Source organism: Ylistrum balloti, unplaced genomic scaffold (genome assembly GCF_031769215.1).
Source record: "Ylistrum balloti isolate Yb309-2 unplaced genomic scaffold, AGI_CSIRO_Ybal_v1 Utg370266, whole genome shotgun sequence".
NCBI lineage: Eukaryota > Metazoa > Mollusca > Bivalvia > Pectinida > Pectinidae > Ylistrum > Ylistrum balloti.
In genome coordinates this window covers 244,153-260,229 of record NW_026782208.1, presented here as the reverse complement: position 1 = coordinate 260,229, position 16,077 = coordinate 244,153, and the positions used below count along the sequence as shown (strand labels likewise).

Sequence of the window (16,077 nt, the reverse complement as noted above, 5' to 3'; positions counted from 1 at the left end):
GAACAGTTTTCTGTTAAATATAATACACCTTGAAAATGATAGAATTTATTGGATTAGATTTTTCATGGAATGCTGTAGGTTAGATGTTCTTTGAGGTATGTGTATTTATGTGGTAAGTAGGAAATGTGGGAGGTTTAACATCACATTATGTAGGCAGATGATAAATGAGTACAAATACTAACATATTAACTTCAAAGGTTTTTATCATATTAACTCAAAAAATATTAGAGTTGTACTGGTGATGTGTCAAACAGTGTAACTATTTGTACAGGTAAATACATACAGTTTAATATTTCTTCCTTCTAATATAAGATTTATAAAATATAATTAATGTCTCAGTCTTTTGAAATCAAATGTGTATTGTAAGGAAGACTACTTCTTTAGAGTAAGTTTGTTGAAGACAGGTTATTAAATAGATAGTGATTGAAGACCAGTTACATTGGCTATTACAAAGTACCAGCAGACATCCTTATGATTGTGGTGCTCAAATTGATTATCATTTGCTGTCTGTCCTTCTAAGTAGATTTCAACAAAAGTTTGGCCTATTGTGTTTACTCAACTCCTGATGACCAAAGGATTTAAACAAGGGGGTTAAGGAATGCAGCGTAAAATTGTTAAACTGGAAAGTTAATGATTTACACTGTAAATGGTATCCTCTAAAAGCAGCCATCAAATGTCAACCAAATAGAGGACAGTAGCATCATTAGCTGATGGAAATAAAATGATTCCTACATAGAAGTAATGCCAGGTTGTTGTGAGGAGATGCACTTGAATTTATTTTCTAGAGTTATGGCCCTTGTACTTATATGATTTCAAGAGACTCTTTGTTCTGCTTATTTTCTCTGTACACCAAATCAACTGGTAATTTACCTTTGTAGTCAGCGTTGGCCAGGTTATATATCTGACATAGTACAAAACCAATTAGTGTACTTCCCCTTCTTTGCTGACTGGCTCAAGACTTTCTTCTTTGGTACTGCCTGATTTACAGAAGCATTCTACACATCCAAGTACAAGATACATTATCCCACAGTCAGATGCCTGTCTGTTAGTTGTCTTCTTAATTAACATAAAACAACAGGATGTGGTCCTTCAAATTTAAATAGTTAAAACCTTCTGGTACTGTAAGGTAAGATTAAGTAGATTTGTTCATATTCTTAATTAGAATCCAACAGTTATACACAGCAAATGTTTATTTTGAAAACAGAATCCTCAATGGATGTAGACAATAATTGAATGTGGATCAGAGGTGGGTTTTTTTTTTTTTCTAAACTGTCAGTGTTCATTGTAAGGTGATTGTGCTTGTAAATATATCACCAAATCCACTTCAGTGTGTTTGAATTCATTTTATACAGCTGTTTCAATTTTGAACTTTACCCATATCTTTCAGGGTGTTACTTTTGGCCTTTTAAACGTTAAGTGTTAGAATGCTTGGATTAGATTACTGTTTCTTTAAAGTTTTATTGTTATTTTGTTAGCTGCTCTGAAGGTGTTGTTGTTAAACACTGAAAACAGTTTGAAGAAATAGAAATCAACAAAACTTACCTACTGAATAATTTGGTATCATCTCACTAATCAAGTTAGCCAGCTGTCAAAACACATAACCCAAGGGAGCATTGTAATGTTTCTATAATCAAGCTTATTATATCAGCGACATTTTAAATTGTCCCTTGTGTGGCTACATTACATGTGGACACTGATGTTTGGAATCTTAGCTACTTCCAAGTCAAATTTTAACACATTAGAACAACAAATAGTTTGCTGTGTTGAACAAACTGGCTGTAAATCACAAACATTTTGTAAACACTTGTTTCAGATTTATTGACATGCCAATCCGTCGCCATATCCAGGATGAGGGAAACATGCGTTATCTCGGGTCATCTCTCAGCTCCCTCCCAGTATCTATCCGGTATACCCTGGAATCCTCCGTCAGTTTCATCCAGGAAGACCAGAACCAGCCGCAGAAAAAGAAAAAGGTAGGTACAGCAAGGCTTAGAGATGATTTTTGTTAGATAAGTAATTATGCAATATTAGACAGGAGAGGTGTAATGTAAGACAGATGTTGGTGAGAATGTAGTGTTAGACAGGTGGTGTTTATGTTTGTGAAGATGTAATGTTAGACAAATGATGAATATGTTTGTGAAGATGTAATGTTAGATTGGTGATGTGTATGTTAGACAGGTGATGTATATGTTTTTAAAGATGTAATGTTAGACAAATGATGAATATGTTTGTGGAGATGTAATGTTAGATTGGTGATGTGTATGTTAGACAGGTGATGTATATGTTTGTGAAGATGTTATGTTAGACAGGTGATGTATATGTTTGTGAAGATGTAATGTTAGACAGGTGATGTTTATGTTTTTAAAGATGTAATGTTAGACAAATGATGAATATGTTTGTGAAGATGTAATGTTAGACAGGTGATGTATATGTTTGTGAAGATGTAATGTTAGACAGGTGATGTTTATGTTTTTAAAGATGTAATGTTAGACAAATGATGAATATGTTTGTGAAGATGTAATGTTAGATTGGTGATATGTATGTTAGACAAGTGATGTATATGTTTGTGAAGATGTAGTGTTAGACAGGTGATGTAATGTTAGACAGGTGATGTATATGTTTGTGAAGATGTAATGTTAGACAGGTGATGTTTATGTTTTTAAAGATGTAATGTTAGACAAATGATGAATATGTTTTTGAAGATGTAATGTAAGATTGGTGATGTGTATGTTAGACAGGTGATGTATATGTTTGTGAAGATGTAATGTTAGACAGGTGATGTATATGTTTGTGAAGATGTAATGTTAGACAGGTGATGTATATGTTTGTGAAGATGTAATGTTAGACAGGTGATGTATATGTTTGTGAAGATGTAATGTTAGACTGGTGATGTGTATGTTAGACAGGTGATGTTTATGTTTTTAAAGATGTAATGTTAGACAAATGATGAATATGTTTGTGAAGATGTAATGTTAGATTGGTAATGTGTATGTTAGACAGGTGATGTATATGTTTGTGAAGATGTAATGTTAGACAGGTGATGTATATGTTTGTGAAGATGTAATGTTAGACAGGTGATGTATATGTTTGTGAAGATGTATATGTTAGACAGGTGATGTATGCATCTGTGAATATGTAATGTTAGACAGGTGATGTAATGTTGCCTGTGATTATGTAATTTAGAAAAATAATGTAATGTTAGTGAGGATGTAATATGATGCAGTGATAGACAGGTGGTATAACTATATATTTATGATATGTAGGTCAATAATCCTACTTAGCCATTTTGGCATTGGAAGAATCTTTAATTGATAGTATTTTTCACTTCTTTGATTTATCCTTGATTTGTGGTACAATAATAACTTACTAGTATATACTATAATAATTTGTAATGTATTACAGAAGAACGTACTAGACGAGGAGGCGTGGTCTGTGATACACTGGTACCAAGAAGAGTGGTCAGGTGAGGAGGGATTGTGATTCTTTACTTTTGTGTTCATGGCATCCTAGGATTTTTCCTTTATGTTGGGGATAGTGTGACGTCGGTAGCTGAGAGAGCACAGGACGATTTGTTATACAATATTTACAAGTTTATTAACAATATATTCATATCTAATGTAGCTATGGAGAGACACTATATATATGTACACACACTCACAACTATACAATCATACATTCAAAACTATGTGTCATTTCATAATTCATATAAGTTGGTATCACAGCCACAGTACAATTCTTTATACACACATTGGAAAAATCAGGTGGCTCCTCAGTATTCAGATTCCACATTCCATTGCTGATAACTGTGGGTTTATGGATCAACGCAGAAGGGTTAGCACTGGTGTGCTTGGATACAAGACCTCCAGCTCAACAGATGACCTGAGGACTGCCACCTCACTGACAGTTGCTGTCAATGCTATAGTTGTCTTTCTTTGTGGAACTGATCCAAAGAATCAGTGTCTCATCCTCTTCGTGATCACCAACCCATTCATGGAAATCTACAAATAATGATAAACATACATACATACTTACACACTATATACCATACTCCCAAGAAAAGTAACACCACGTCAGATCATTACTCTTTTTATCATCACTAAATATACATATTAACTTCATAGATAAATAGATAGGTCCATATATCTATATATTATATACTGTTACCAAATGGTCATGTATTCAATCAATCATCATTACATGTATATGGTCTAAATAAGCTGTGTTTATGTAACAAGTTATTAAGATGTAAATAAATGTAAGTTACTGTAAACTTTTCCATATATAAAGGGAAATACAAGGAATAATATTTACAGCTATGATATCAGCTATCAACACTAGCAGACAGCTACCGTAATACCTACAAAAATATGCCTTGCATTTACCTGTAGGACCACTCTTGTTGTCTTTCACAAAAATGATTATTTTGTGGGATAATAAGATATAGTCTTAAGAAGTGCATGAGTTCAGTATCTTTTTTTTAAGATAAAGGATCTGCAGGAGTGTAACTGTATGTAATTATGTATGGTATAGACTTTCGTATGTATGTGTTTTACAGTTCTTTTGTTACAATCATATATTAATGTAATTTACAGAAAGAACATATTTGACACCATAATATATGTAGGTATGGGGTTTACTCGTAGAATAACATGAGAGAACATTCACTTGACCAGAAAATACTGAAAAACTCAATACAAACACACTATCATAATGCATTTACTTCTCTGGAGCTTTCCATTCTAGATAAATGTATAAATGTCAGTATATTGTAAAATGGATTTCTTTGGGACTTCTAGAGATTACAGCAAAGTTTGAAATCTAAACAGGCCAACATTTTGTGACTGTACTTGAAAAATTCCCAGACATTCAAATTTCTAACACATCGTACTTAAGTAGATATCAAGTAATTGTAAGCCATACTAACTCTAGATGTTATCATATCAGTTGACTTAAGGATAAAGTATTGATTGTAACTACCTCGCTACATATTGACATATCATCATTTATATTCCAATTTGCTTTGTTTGTATTTACAGATGTGAGGAAGAATGAATTTCTTCACAAATTTCTCCTCAAGCTTGATCCCAGACAACACTATTTTATATCCAGCTTTTTATCGGTGAGTCAACAGGATTATCGTAATGTGTGGCTACCTTCACAGGCAAAAATCTAATCCAACACAAATGGCATTCACATGCATGTGGACGTTGAAGGATATGCTGAATTGAATAGGCTTTAAATTACAAATTTTTCTTCTTGTATCAGCTTCTGTTTATAGCTATGATTTTTTTGTCTATTTTAAGGTTATAAGATTAGTTATTTATTTCTAACAGAAAGGAAAGAATGATGATTTTTTTATACCCATAAAATAACGACCATGAATTCTAAAGATTAAAACATTGGTTTTATGAATGGGTTCAAGATGAATGGTTATATACTAGATATATATATATATAAATATCACTTTAAAAGAATATTTTAATTCCAAAATAAAAAAAATTGTGTATTTGATGTATGATTTAGATCAAACCATGTCAGTATTTTTTATGTCAAATGGACATTAAGATGTTAAAATGTTGTTTTTATGTCTGATTTTAAAAGAAAATGTTCACACCTGTAGTCTTTAGATAAAAATATCAATATTTCATTTTAATTTAAGCTGATACATCAATAATATTAACAGGAACCTGTTTCTACATGTTAATTTCCTTCCATACATGATATTCTACATGTAAACTACTCGGCCATTTAAGCTTAGTGATACAGCAAATCAAAGGAATAGATGTGATACATGAAATGATTTGCCTTACTCTACAGTATAGTATCAGTAACAATTGTATTGCTAGTGCATGTTGGAGTCTGTAATCACTCATTTTTGATAATGGAAGACTGGATCTTATTCATTTTCATATGTAGGTTACCCTTTGTTCCTTAAATTGTCATGCCTTTTGATTTTGAAATTGATCAAAAAAGCAAAATGGCTGACAGATTTTCACAATGAGAGTTTGTTATCACTATTTCTTAAGAAATATGGATGGCTCTTTTTACAGATTTCATAGTTAGGTTACCATGACTTTGTAATTGTGCTCTTTCAATTTTGGAATTGATAAAAAAGCTGTAAGTGGCTCACTGGCGACCATCTTGGATTTGACAGTTAAAGATCATTAATGTTATTTCTTAAGAGAAATTTTCAAAGTTCATATAATTAAATAGCAAAAATAGAGGAACAAAGATACAAGAAGGGAAAAGATATTTTTGAAAAACAAATAAAGAATAATCATTTAAAGTTGTCAAGATCTCTTGTAAAAACTGAAATCAAGAAAATTAGGCATAAATGGGGTGTTGAAGACAAAAAAAAAGATTAAATTACCTGTGAAATAAGAAATACTATAATACATACATATTATTTAGGAAGATCAGTGCCCATACCTAAACGAACAGATACAGGTGATTATATAGGACATGAACTTTGACCATTACCATTCATTCTCCAGATGCGACATTACCGAGATTTCCTAACTATGCTACCAGAGCACATATCTCTGAAGATCCTGTACTACTTGACACCTGAAAAAATACTCAAGTGCACTCTGGTGAGTTATTCATATTTACTTTTTGACAAGCCGTTTTTCATTCTTAAAATTCATAACAATTGTGTTCTGTACACTTTCTGTTGATAAGATAAATGAAGTTGTTTAAACAGGTTGGTTAAATGCATTAATAACTTAGGTTGGTTAAATGTGTTGATAACTAAGGATGGTTAAATGTGTTAATAAATAAGGTAGGTTAAATGTGTTAATAACTTAGGTTGGTTAAATGCATGATTAAATGCATTGATAACTTAGGTTGGTTAAATGCATGGTTAAATGCATTAATAACTTAGGTTGGTTAAATGCATGGTTAAATGCGTTAATAACTTAGGTTGGTTAAATGCATGGTTAAATGCATTAATAACTTAGGTTGGTTAAATGCGTTAATAACTTAGGTTGGTTAAATGCATGGTTAAATGCGTTAATAACTTAGGTTGGTTAAATGCATGGTTAAATGCGTTAATAACTTAGGTTGGTTAAATGCATGGTTAAATGCATTAATAACTTAGGTTGGTTAAATGCGTTAATAACTTAGGTTGGTTAAATGCATGGTTAAATGCGTTAATAACTTAGGTTGGTTAAATGCATGGTTAAATGCATTAATAACTTAGGTTGGTTAAATGCATGATTAAATGCGTTAATAACTTAGGTTGGTTAAATGCATGATTAAATGCGTTAATAACTTCGGTTGGTTAAATTCATGGTTAAATGCATTAATAACTTAGGTTGGTTAAATGCATTAATAACTTAGGTTGGTTAAATGCGTTAATAACTTAGGTTGGTTAAATTCATGGTTAAATGCATTAATAACTTAGGTTGGTTAAATGCATGATTAAATGCGTTAATAACTTAGGTTGGTTAAATGCATGGTTAAATGCATTAATAACTTAGGTTGGTTAAATGCATGGTTAAATGCGTTAATAACTTAGGTTGGTTAAATGCATGGTTAAATGCATTAATAACTTAGGTTGGTTAAATGTGTTGATAACTAAGGATGGTTAAATGTGTTAATAAATAAGGTAGGTTAAATGTGTTAATAACTTAGGTTGGTTAAATGCATGATTAAATGCATTGATAACTTAGGTTGGTTAAATGCATGGTTAAATGCATTAATAACTTAGGTTGGTTAAATGCGTTAATAACTTAGGTTGGTTAAATGCATGGTTAAATGCATTAATAACTTAGGTTGGTTAAATGCATGGTTAAATGCATTAATAACTTAGGTTGGTTAAATGCGTTAATAACTTAGGTTGGTTAAATGCATGGTTAAATGCATTAATAACTTAGGTTGGTTAAATGCGTTAATAACTTAGGTTGGTTAAATGCATGGTTAAATGCATTAATAACTTAGGTTGGTTAAATGCATGATTAAATGCGTTAATAACTTAGGTTGGTTAAATGCATGATTAAATGCGTTAATAACTTAGGTTGGTTAAATGCATGGTTAAATGCATTAATAACTTAGGTTGGTTAAATGCGTTAATAACTTAGGTTGGTTAAATTCATGGTTAAATGCATTAATAACTTAGGTTGGTTAAATGCGTTAATAACTTAGGTTGGTTAAATGCATGGTTAAATGCGTTAATAACTTAGGTTGGTTAAATGCATGGTTAAATGCATTAATAACTTCGGTTGGTTGAATGCGTTAATAACTTAGGTTGGTTAAATGCGTTAATAACTTAGGTTAGTTAAATGTGTTAAGAAGTAAGGTAGGTTAAATGTGTTAATAACTTAGGTTGGTTAAATGCGTTAATAACTTAGGTTGGTTAAATGCATGATTAAATGCGTTAATAACTTAGGTTGGTTAAATGCATGATTAAATGCGTTAATAACTTAGGTTGGTTAAATGCATGGTTAAATGCATTAATAACTTAGGTTGGTTAAATGCGTTAATAACTTAGGTTGGTTAAATTCATGGTTAAATGCATTAATAACTTAGGTTGGTTAAATGCGTTAATAACTTAGGTTGGTTAAATGCATGGTTAAATGCATTAATAACTTCGGTTGGTTGAATGCGTTAATAACTTAGGTTGGTTAAATGCGTTAATAACTTAGGTTAGTTAAATGTGTTAAGAAGTAAGGTAGGTTAAATGTGTTAATAACTTAGGTTGGTTAAATGCGTTAATAACTTAGGTTGGTTAAATTCATGGTTAAATGCATTAATAACTTAGGTTGGTTAAATGCATTAATAACTTAGGTTGGTTAAATGCATGATTAAATGCGTTAATAACTTAGGTTGGTTAAATGCATGATTAAATGCGTTAATAACTTAGGTTGGTTAAATGCATGGTTAAATGCATTAATAACTTAGGTTGGTTAAATGCGTTAATAACTTAGGTTGGTTAAATTCATGGTTAAATGCATTAATAACTTAGGTTGGTTGAATGCGTTAATAACTTAGGTTGGTTAAATGCATTAATAACTTAGGTTGGTTGAATGCGTTAATAACTTAGGTTGGTTAAATGCGTTAATAACTTAGGTTGGTTAAATGTGTTAAGAAGTAAGGTAGGTTAAATGTGTTAATAACTTAGGTTTGTTAAATGCGTTAATAACTTAGGTTGGTTAAATGTGTTAATAACTTTAAGTTGTTTAAATGCAGTTATAACTTTTACTTGGAGCATTTATTATTTGAGACAGTATTACAATATTATGTTATATTTTGCACATTTATGATGCTTAAATGAGGAAAGGAGGTGACAATGCAAGATTGTATTGTAATGGCTTGGTTTGTGGGCATGGATGACAATATTTCAATTTTTAACTTTTTGATAGAGAGGTCATGACATAGTGAATGGATCATATCATTTCTTAATGACACATCAGTTAAAAGTAAAGCATAATATGGGAATCCATTTAAAGTCCATTTGTTAATAAACCACCACCATCATCAGTATCATGTTCCAATATAAAAGTGTTTAGAAGTGTTGTAAAGGAACCTTGAGGATCAGCTGAAACAGACCACATCATCATCATTATGTACACTCCATGGCTGTTTAGTGTCAGGAATTCATTATAGTATATTGCCTGGTTTGATATCTACCGGTATGTCTAACCAAAGGTTAATAATAGACACAAGGGGATTCCCTAGCTGTCCTAACAGTCACCTAATGTCTAAAATCATGTCAACTAATGCACTGACCATGTAAAATAGGATGTATACCAGTATAGGTACATATAGTAATGGGAAATCATTAGTAACCCACTCGATTGGACAATGCCTTGATCATTATCATTATCATCATCATCATCATCATCATCATCATCATCATCATCATCATCATCATCATCATCATCATCATCAGTAACCCCCTCAGGGATCAGATGGGTCAGCAGAAGTCTCAGTTCTTGGAAAAATAGGGATTATTATCTCCCCCTAGGTCAGCCCCAAGGTTCTCTCCGATATGCTGAATTTAGTGCTGGAGCAGTTTCTGGGAACATGCATGACAGTGTACATATTTTATCCGCAAACTTCACACACAGCACAGAAGAGGTGTCAGTCCAGTGGTAGAATTCTACCTAATTATTTTCATGACTGGGGAGTGTGGTAGATTTGTTGCCCACTGTAGTTGTGTAGGTGTAATAATCTGTATTAATGTTTTATCAATGGAAACTTAGTGCCTACATAACATTAGCCTTTGATAAGATTTCTCAGCCTTGGATTAAATCTTATAACCAGAAGTTTAGTGTTCATTTAATCCCTGATTTTGATTGTAAATCACCATGGTTTAAGGGGTAGAAATACATTATTAGCTTATGTAAAGGAAACTACACAAGATCTAACCAGTGTTATTTTGATGGTCAATAATTACGTATTTACACCTGGCACTTTTCTACCTGTATGTGTTTTATGTCCAAGTCACTAGGTCAGGTAGATAATCAACAAGGAAATAAGAATGAAAAATCAGGTTAATTGATCCTTTTTAACCAGGTTCCCTGATAGGGTAGAGGAATTCTGTAGATATTGTTCTACTGTGGGGGTGATCACCATCAGGTGGTTAACAATTCATGGTCATAAAAAGAGTGAAGGTAATTTGTAGGAATGTCATTAAAATTTACTGTAGAACTGTACGCTTTTCCAAGGGAAATCTTACTGCAGTTGTAATGTACTGTTGCAGAATTTCTGTTTTATACAGAAACATTTGGTTTGTATGATATGAGGTTGTGTTTAATCCGTAAAGCTTGGTAGTTACAATGGATTTCATTCATTGATTTATTTATATTATACCCAGAGCTTAACTTTGGAGTGTCTCAATGAAGTTTTGTGCAAGCCCGGATACGAAAGTTGTACCAATAAATATCAAATGACAGTTTTGAACCACTAAGTAAAGTAGCAGTTTCTCAAAAACAATTTAAATGGATATGACTACGACAACAGAGTCAAGGCCACAAAATTTGTATTGTAGCATTGGTTTTTATCACTAAACATTTATTTGCATTACACAACATATATCATCTTAACAGGCTGATATTGTAGAATTACCTGGTGTTAGTTACCAACCACTCTAACCTTAAAAGAATATATGATACACAGTTTTACTGACTGTCCATCAGTTAGTTCATTTAGCTGTCACACATTTGTACAATGTTTGACAACTCCCAAGTCAAACCATTTTGTCAAAACTTCAGAAATAATATCATATCTTCATGTTGTTAGCGTTGTCCTTGTATTTTGCTCAGAGCTGCAGCACTTTTGAGGTTAAGCTTCTGGCCACTTTTTGTAAATGCAACATGATCCTTCTAAAGGATAGGTCATGCAATATAACAATACTTCATACAAGTTTCAGATCCAATACAAAGAATGATAGTCATTACTTAATTGCCATAATATCCTTTTCTCCACACTCTAACCCATTTACTGTGTACTTTACATTTTGCCTAGTACATTCTACAATCTTTCTATTTGTCTCTGACTAAAACTGGATATAGGTAACTTTGTTTCACCATATTTTACATGAATCATTGTTTACCTTTCCTCCCTAAAATAACGGAAACTTTATACAGGGTGACTGGTATATGATTTTGCTATGCATATCTTTCTCTTTAACAGGTGAGTAAGGCATGGTATGCCATGGCAAACTCTAATAAGCTTTGGGGGTGGAAGTGTGAAGAAGTCCAAATCCTGGTCCCTATACCTACAAATCCGTGCTGGAAACACATCTACAGGGATAATATGCATCTAAAAATGAACTGGAACAGTGGCTCATGTCGTACACTGGACCTCAAGGGACATTCTGACACGTAAGTCAACAACTCATATATAAATTTGGCCAAAATAGTTAACACCTGATTTTGTGTCAAGTGAATTCAGAAAATTATCTGTGACATTTATTGACTGCACTGTCGCCTTCATCAGAGAAATGAAAAGTGTGAAGCGTATTTACAGTAAGGTATATACAGTGCATGAGATAGTAATAAAGTTACTGGACATTTTTGGTATTAGAATGACCTTAAGTGTATTTCTGAAACTTTCAGACTAATAGGTTCCTGAACTTTGCTCTTCTGACTTTGTTTATGAAGAGCAAATAGCATGTCTTCTTTACTACGTTATTTCTTTCTTGTACATTTTTTCCTCCTGGTGAAGATTGTATCATCAGTTTGATGGCAATGATGTGTTTAATACTGTGATCTACAATGTACAGCCATTGTATCAATACCTGGCCTTGGGTACGCTGTTTTCTTTTGCAGACCTCTTTTAGGATCTTCTATAGGAATGAATGCAACAGTATTCTATTAGAATTAAAGGATTTGTTCTCAGTGGATCTAAGAATGAATGACCACAAGTGAACACATTTTAAATTCTTAATACTATTTTGGAACACAGTGACCTTTATCCATATTTGCAACTGTCCTGTCTACATCCGTGTCACACCTGATTTTTCTTTCCATAACAAGCAAAGACTATACCAGAGCAAAGATTCCGGTGTTAGCTGATTTAAGTTTTGTTGTCCCTTTAAGTTTATATACATATGATCTTTTACAGCTGACTTTGTAGTAGATATGCCTTCAACATTAATGATTCTGTTTCAGAGTGGAGACAGTAACCTTCAACCACCGGTTGTTTGCAAGTGGTAGTCAGGACAGGACCATACGGATCTGGGATATAAAGACTGGGCGTCCTCTCCAGGTCCTTAAGGGACATGACAAAGGAGTATGGTGCCTCAACTTCTTCACAGAGACCCTCCTGGTCAGTGGGTCATATGATGGGACAATTAAGGTACTTACCAATCACTAAAATTTCTATTTCTTTAAATCTTCTTTATCTTAACGATGCCTTATAATATAGACTGAAATAAATCCATGAAATGTCTAAACATCTGGGGCAAAAGGAAAAAAAAATTCCTTTGTCACTGCTTGATAAGAAAAGTTTTGATAACCTGAGAGAAGAGACATCTTTTTTTACTTGAACAAAATATACCTAGCTTGTATACATACTGTTGTTATTAGGTGTGGAACCTACGGACAGGGAGCACTGTCCGCACCTTGCTTGCTCACGATGGTCCAGTGTGGGCAATGGTTCGACACAACAACATTCTAGTGACTGCTTCACAGGACAAGACGGTGAGTAAACAAAGTGGGTAACAGAACCTGGTGGCCCAACAATACTCAAAAATAATAAAATTCATAAAATGTATTTCATGGACTCTGTTGTCATACTTTACAGTTACTTTATTCCAGGTTTGCTTTGAATAGCAGTCATACTAAATGAGAAACGGGTCTTTTAAAAGTCCACTTTATCAGTATCTCTTATTTTCAGTGTTGTAAATTCTGGAGGATATTTTGTAAAAGATAAATGTGTTAAGTGTACAGTATATGGTGTAAATTTATACCAAGTTTGGTTAAAGTTGGACCAATTTGTCAGTGAATTTGAATGTAAATACTTTGTTGTAAAATGTTGACAATCACTAACAGAAAGTAATGTTAGTTTTACCTACACAACTTTTCATCACAAGGAAGATGAAAATCAGACTTACTGAACAGAGATTATACAGCAGGTCCTTTACACATTTGTCTATATGTAAGGTATTTATTGTCTCAGTTGATGTGTTGTTTTATGTACAGGCTAAAATTTGGGACATATCTCGATGTTACCTGATACACAACCTATATGGTCACACAGAGGCTGTGTTTGCTGTCGACCTAAGTGAAGATGGAACACTAACTATAACAGGTTCAGCGGACCGTGTAAGTTTTACAGAACATCGTGTTACATAGTACCAATCAAACTGACAAATACATTAACTGATCATAATAAAGTCACCTGGTCCGGGCACAAACCATCTTTGGAGTTTTTACTGTGAGAATATAAGTGATTCAGTTTCACTTTAGCTATATATATACAGGGAGGACTGGGGCACATAGTTTTACTCATGTATGTCTATCTCAGCACATCCTGTTCTTTAATCAGTGTCATATCACATGATCCTCTTAACTTTTTTATTCATATTTACCACCTAGAATCCTAATATCAAGTTCTGCATTTGATCAGATCCTTCTTTGCTGGGACCAGGAACATACATGTCTTATAGACATTTTCTAGTTCTTATCAAATAATCCGTATGAATTTTTCCACATCTCTCCTCCCATCAGACTCTGCGGATCTGGGACACACAAACAGGTGTTCAGAAGAAGATGATTTGGGTGAGCCAGAGTACCTCTATCATGTCTGTCAGCTACAGTAAGGGCTATGTGGCCTGTAGTTATGGTGAAACAATATGTTTGTACAGATTGGAACGACCAAAACTGATGAAGACATATGAGGAGCATGAAAAAAGGTTTGTGAAGAAACTATATTTTGAATGGTATTGGTCGGATCAAAAAATTGTGAATTGTTGGTCTATGAATAAATCATCACATCCTTAGGAACATATGTCACATACGTTTGAACTTATATGTATCAGCATAAAAGCTGATAATATTCTTAACATTGCATTGGAGCTTATTCATTTAGTCAATTGTGAACTTGGAACAACAACCAAAGGCCATATGGGTCTGAATCGCTCGCCTGTTCTACAACTTATGCAAAAGACTTTTTCTTAAGTATTCTGCAAACTTGGAAATCCTGTTACTCAAGCTTGCTGTTACACAAATTCCATGACCCAGGACCTAGTGATTGTTTTGAAAAAGGAAATTTTAGGTTTTTAACCCATTTGTCATCTGTGACCTTGAAAGTGGGTCAAGGTCGATCATTTGAACAAACATATATAAAAACTATATCTCAGCCTATTGAATTTTCTTATCCATCAATATTTGTCTAGTTCATGTTGTATATTTGTCATTATGTATTTCAGAATAGAGACTCTAGAACTAAAGATGGACGACACAAAGGAAGTGACTGGGACCATCATTAGTGCTGGTCAAGATGGGATGGTCAAATACTGGGACATACAAAAGTAAGACCCTAATGTCAGAAGGTGGTGTTCACGATAAGACTCCATATGTATTGCCTTCATTGAGGAATAATATGAAAATTACAAGACATATTACCTAGGTGTAACTAACAAGAAATTACATATTATTATAATTCATCTAATACATAATTAATTTTTTGCTGTTTTAATGCAAAATGCTGTTTCCTAACTTTTTTATTTATTCCTTGATGAAGAAAAATCTTGCTCTACCCACTTAATATTGATTGCAGGAGTGGGAAATCTCTTATGAACAGATATCCTAATGTCAAAACCTCACATCCTATGTATATCATAACAACATTGTAAACCACTTAATTTATTTTTCTTTGGCAACAGGGGCACAAGTGTGCGTACCTTCAAAGGACATGTGGGATCTGTTAAAAGTATTCGCTTTGATGAGTTAAGGATAGCAACAGGTGCAAAGGACAAAATTAGAATATGGGATTTCACTTACCAGGAAAAGAAAGAGACAAGAAACAGAACTGCTGATGATGACAGTAATATTTCCAAATCGCCCTCCAAAGATGTTCATTCGACTTCTGCAGGTTCAAATCAGGGGAAGGAATTCCCTGGAACTCCTAAATCAATCAAAATCAAGGTTCTACATGGCACTCCTGCAAACACTCCAAGGGAAAAGGAAGTTAAATCCTCTGGTTCACCCAGAGGAAAGGACACTCACAGAACTAGTAATAATCCTAAAGGATCTAAAGAAAATCACGAAAAATTGAATACATCCCTGGAAATGAAGGGAACTAGTAGTTACCCAAAAGAAACCAAAGGAACACCTGACAAATTGATGAAGACATCACAGGTCAAACCTTCTCTTCCAGAGGTCATAGTGACAGAAAGTAGATAATATGACTATTTGTCATTTTACTAGAAGATAATTCTATGTTCACAGTATGTGTCGCTTCTATATACACTAGAGGTTTCATGAAATTCAGTTCATTCAAATACAACTTGCATTAACTGTGATGATAAAATATAGTTCTTTTATCATAGTAAAGGACAAAATATATCATCTTAGGAAATGTTTATGTGGTACATTTTTGCCAGTTTTGTGTAAATGACCACTAGTC

The 16,077-nt window shown here is 33.2% G+C and overlaps 1 protein-coding gene across 1 annotated transcript in view; it reads left to right on the top strand.

Annotated features, from left to right (window-relative positions):
- Nucleotides 1-15,854, top strand: part of LOC132552662 (uncharacterized) — a 36,851-nt gene extending 20,997 nt beyond the window's left edge. The window contains exons 5-15 of the mRNA XM_060216851.1: nucleotides 1,814-1,973; nucleotides 3,403-3,463; nucleotides 5,037-5,119; nucleotides 6,495-6,593; nucleotides 11,638-11,828; nucleotides 12,618-12,804; nucleotides 13,035-13,148; nucleotides 13,650-13,772; nucleotides 14,178-14,362; nucleotides 14,879-14,980; nucleotides 15,335-15,854. Coding sequence (XP_060072834.1) covers nucleotides 1,814-1,973; nucleotides 3,403-3,463; nucleotides 5,037-5,119; nucleotides 6,495-6,593; nucleotides 11,638-11,828; nucleotides 12,618-12,804; nucleotides 13,035-13,148; nucleotides 13,650-13,772; nucleotides 14,178-14,362; nucleotides 14,879-14,980; nucleotides 15,335-15,854 — 1,825 coding nt within the window. The remainder of the gene's footprint in view (nucleotides 1-1,813; nucleotides 1,974-3,402; nucleotides 3,464-5,036; nucleotides 5,120-6,494; nucleotides 6,594-11,637; nucleotides 11,829-12,617; nucleotides 12,805-13,034; nucleotides 13,149-13,649; nucleotides 13,773-14,177; nucleotides 14,363-14,878; nucleotides 14,981-15,334) is intronic.
- Nucleotides 15,855-16,077: the final 223 nt, after the last annotated feature.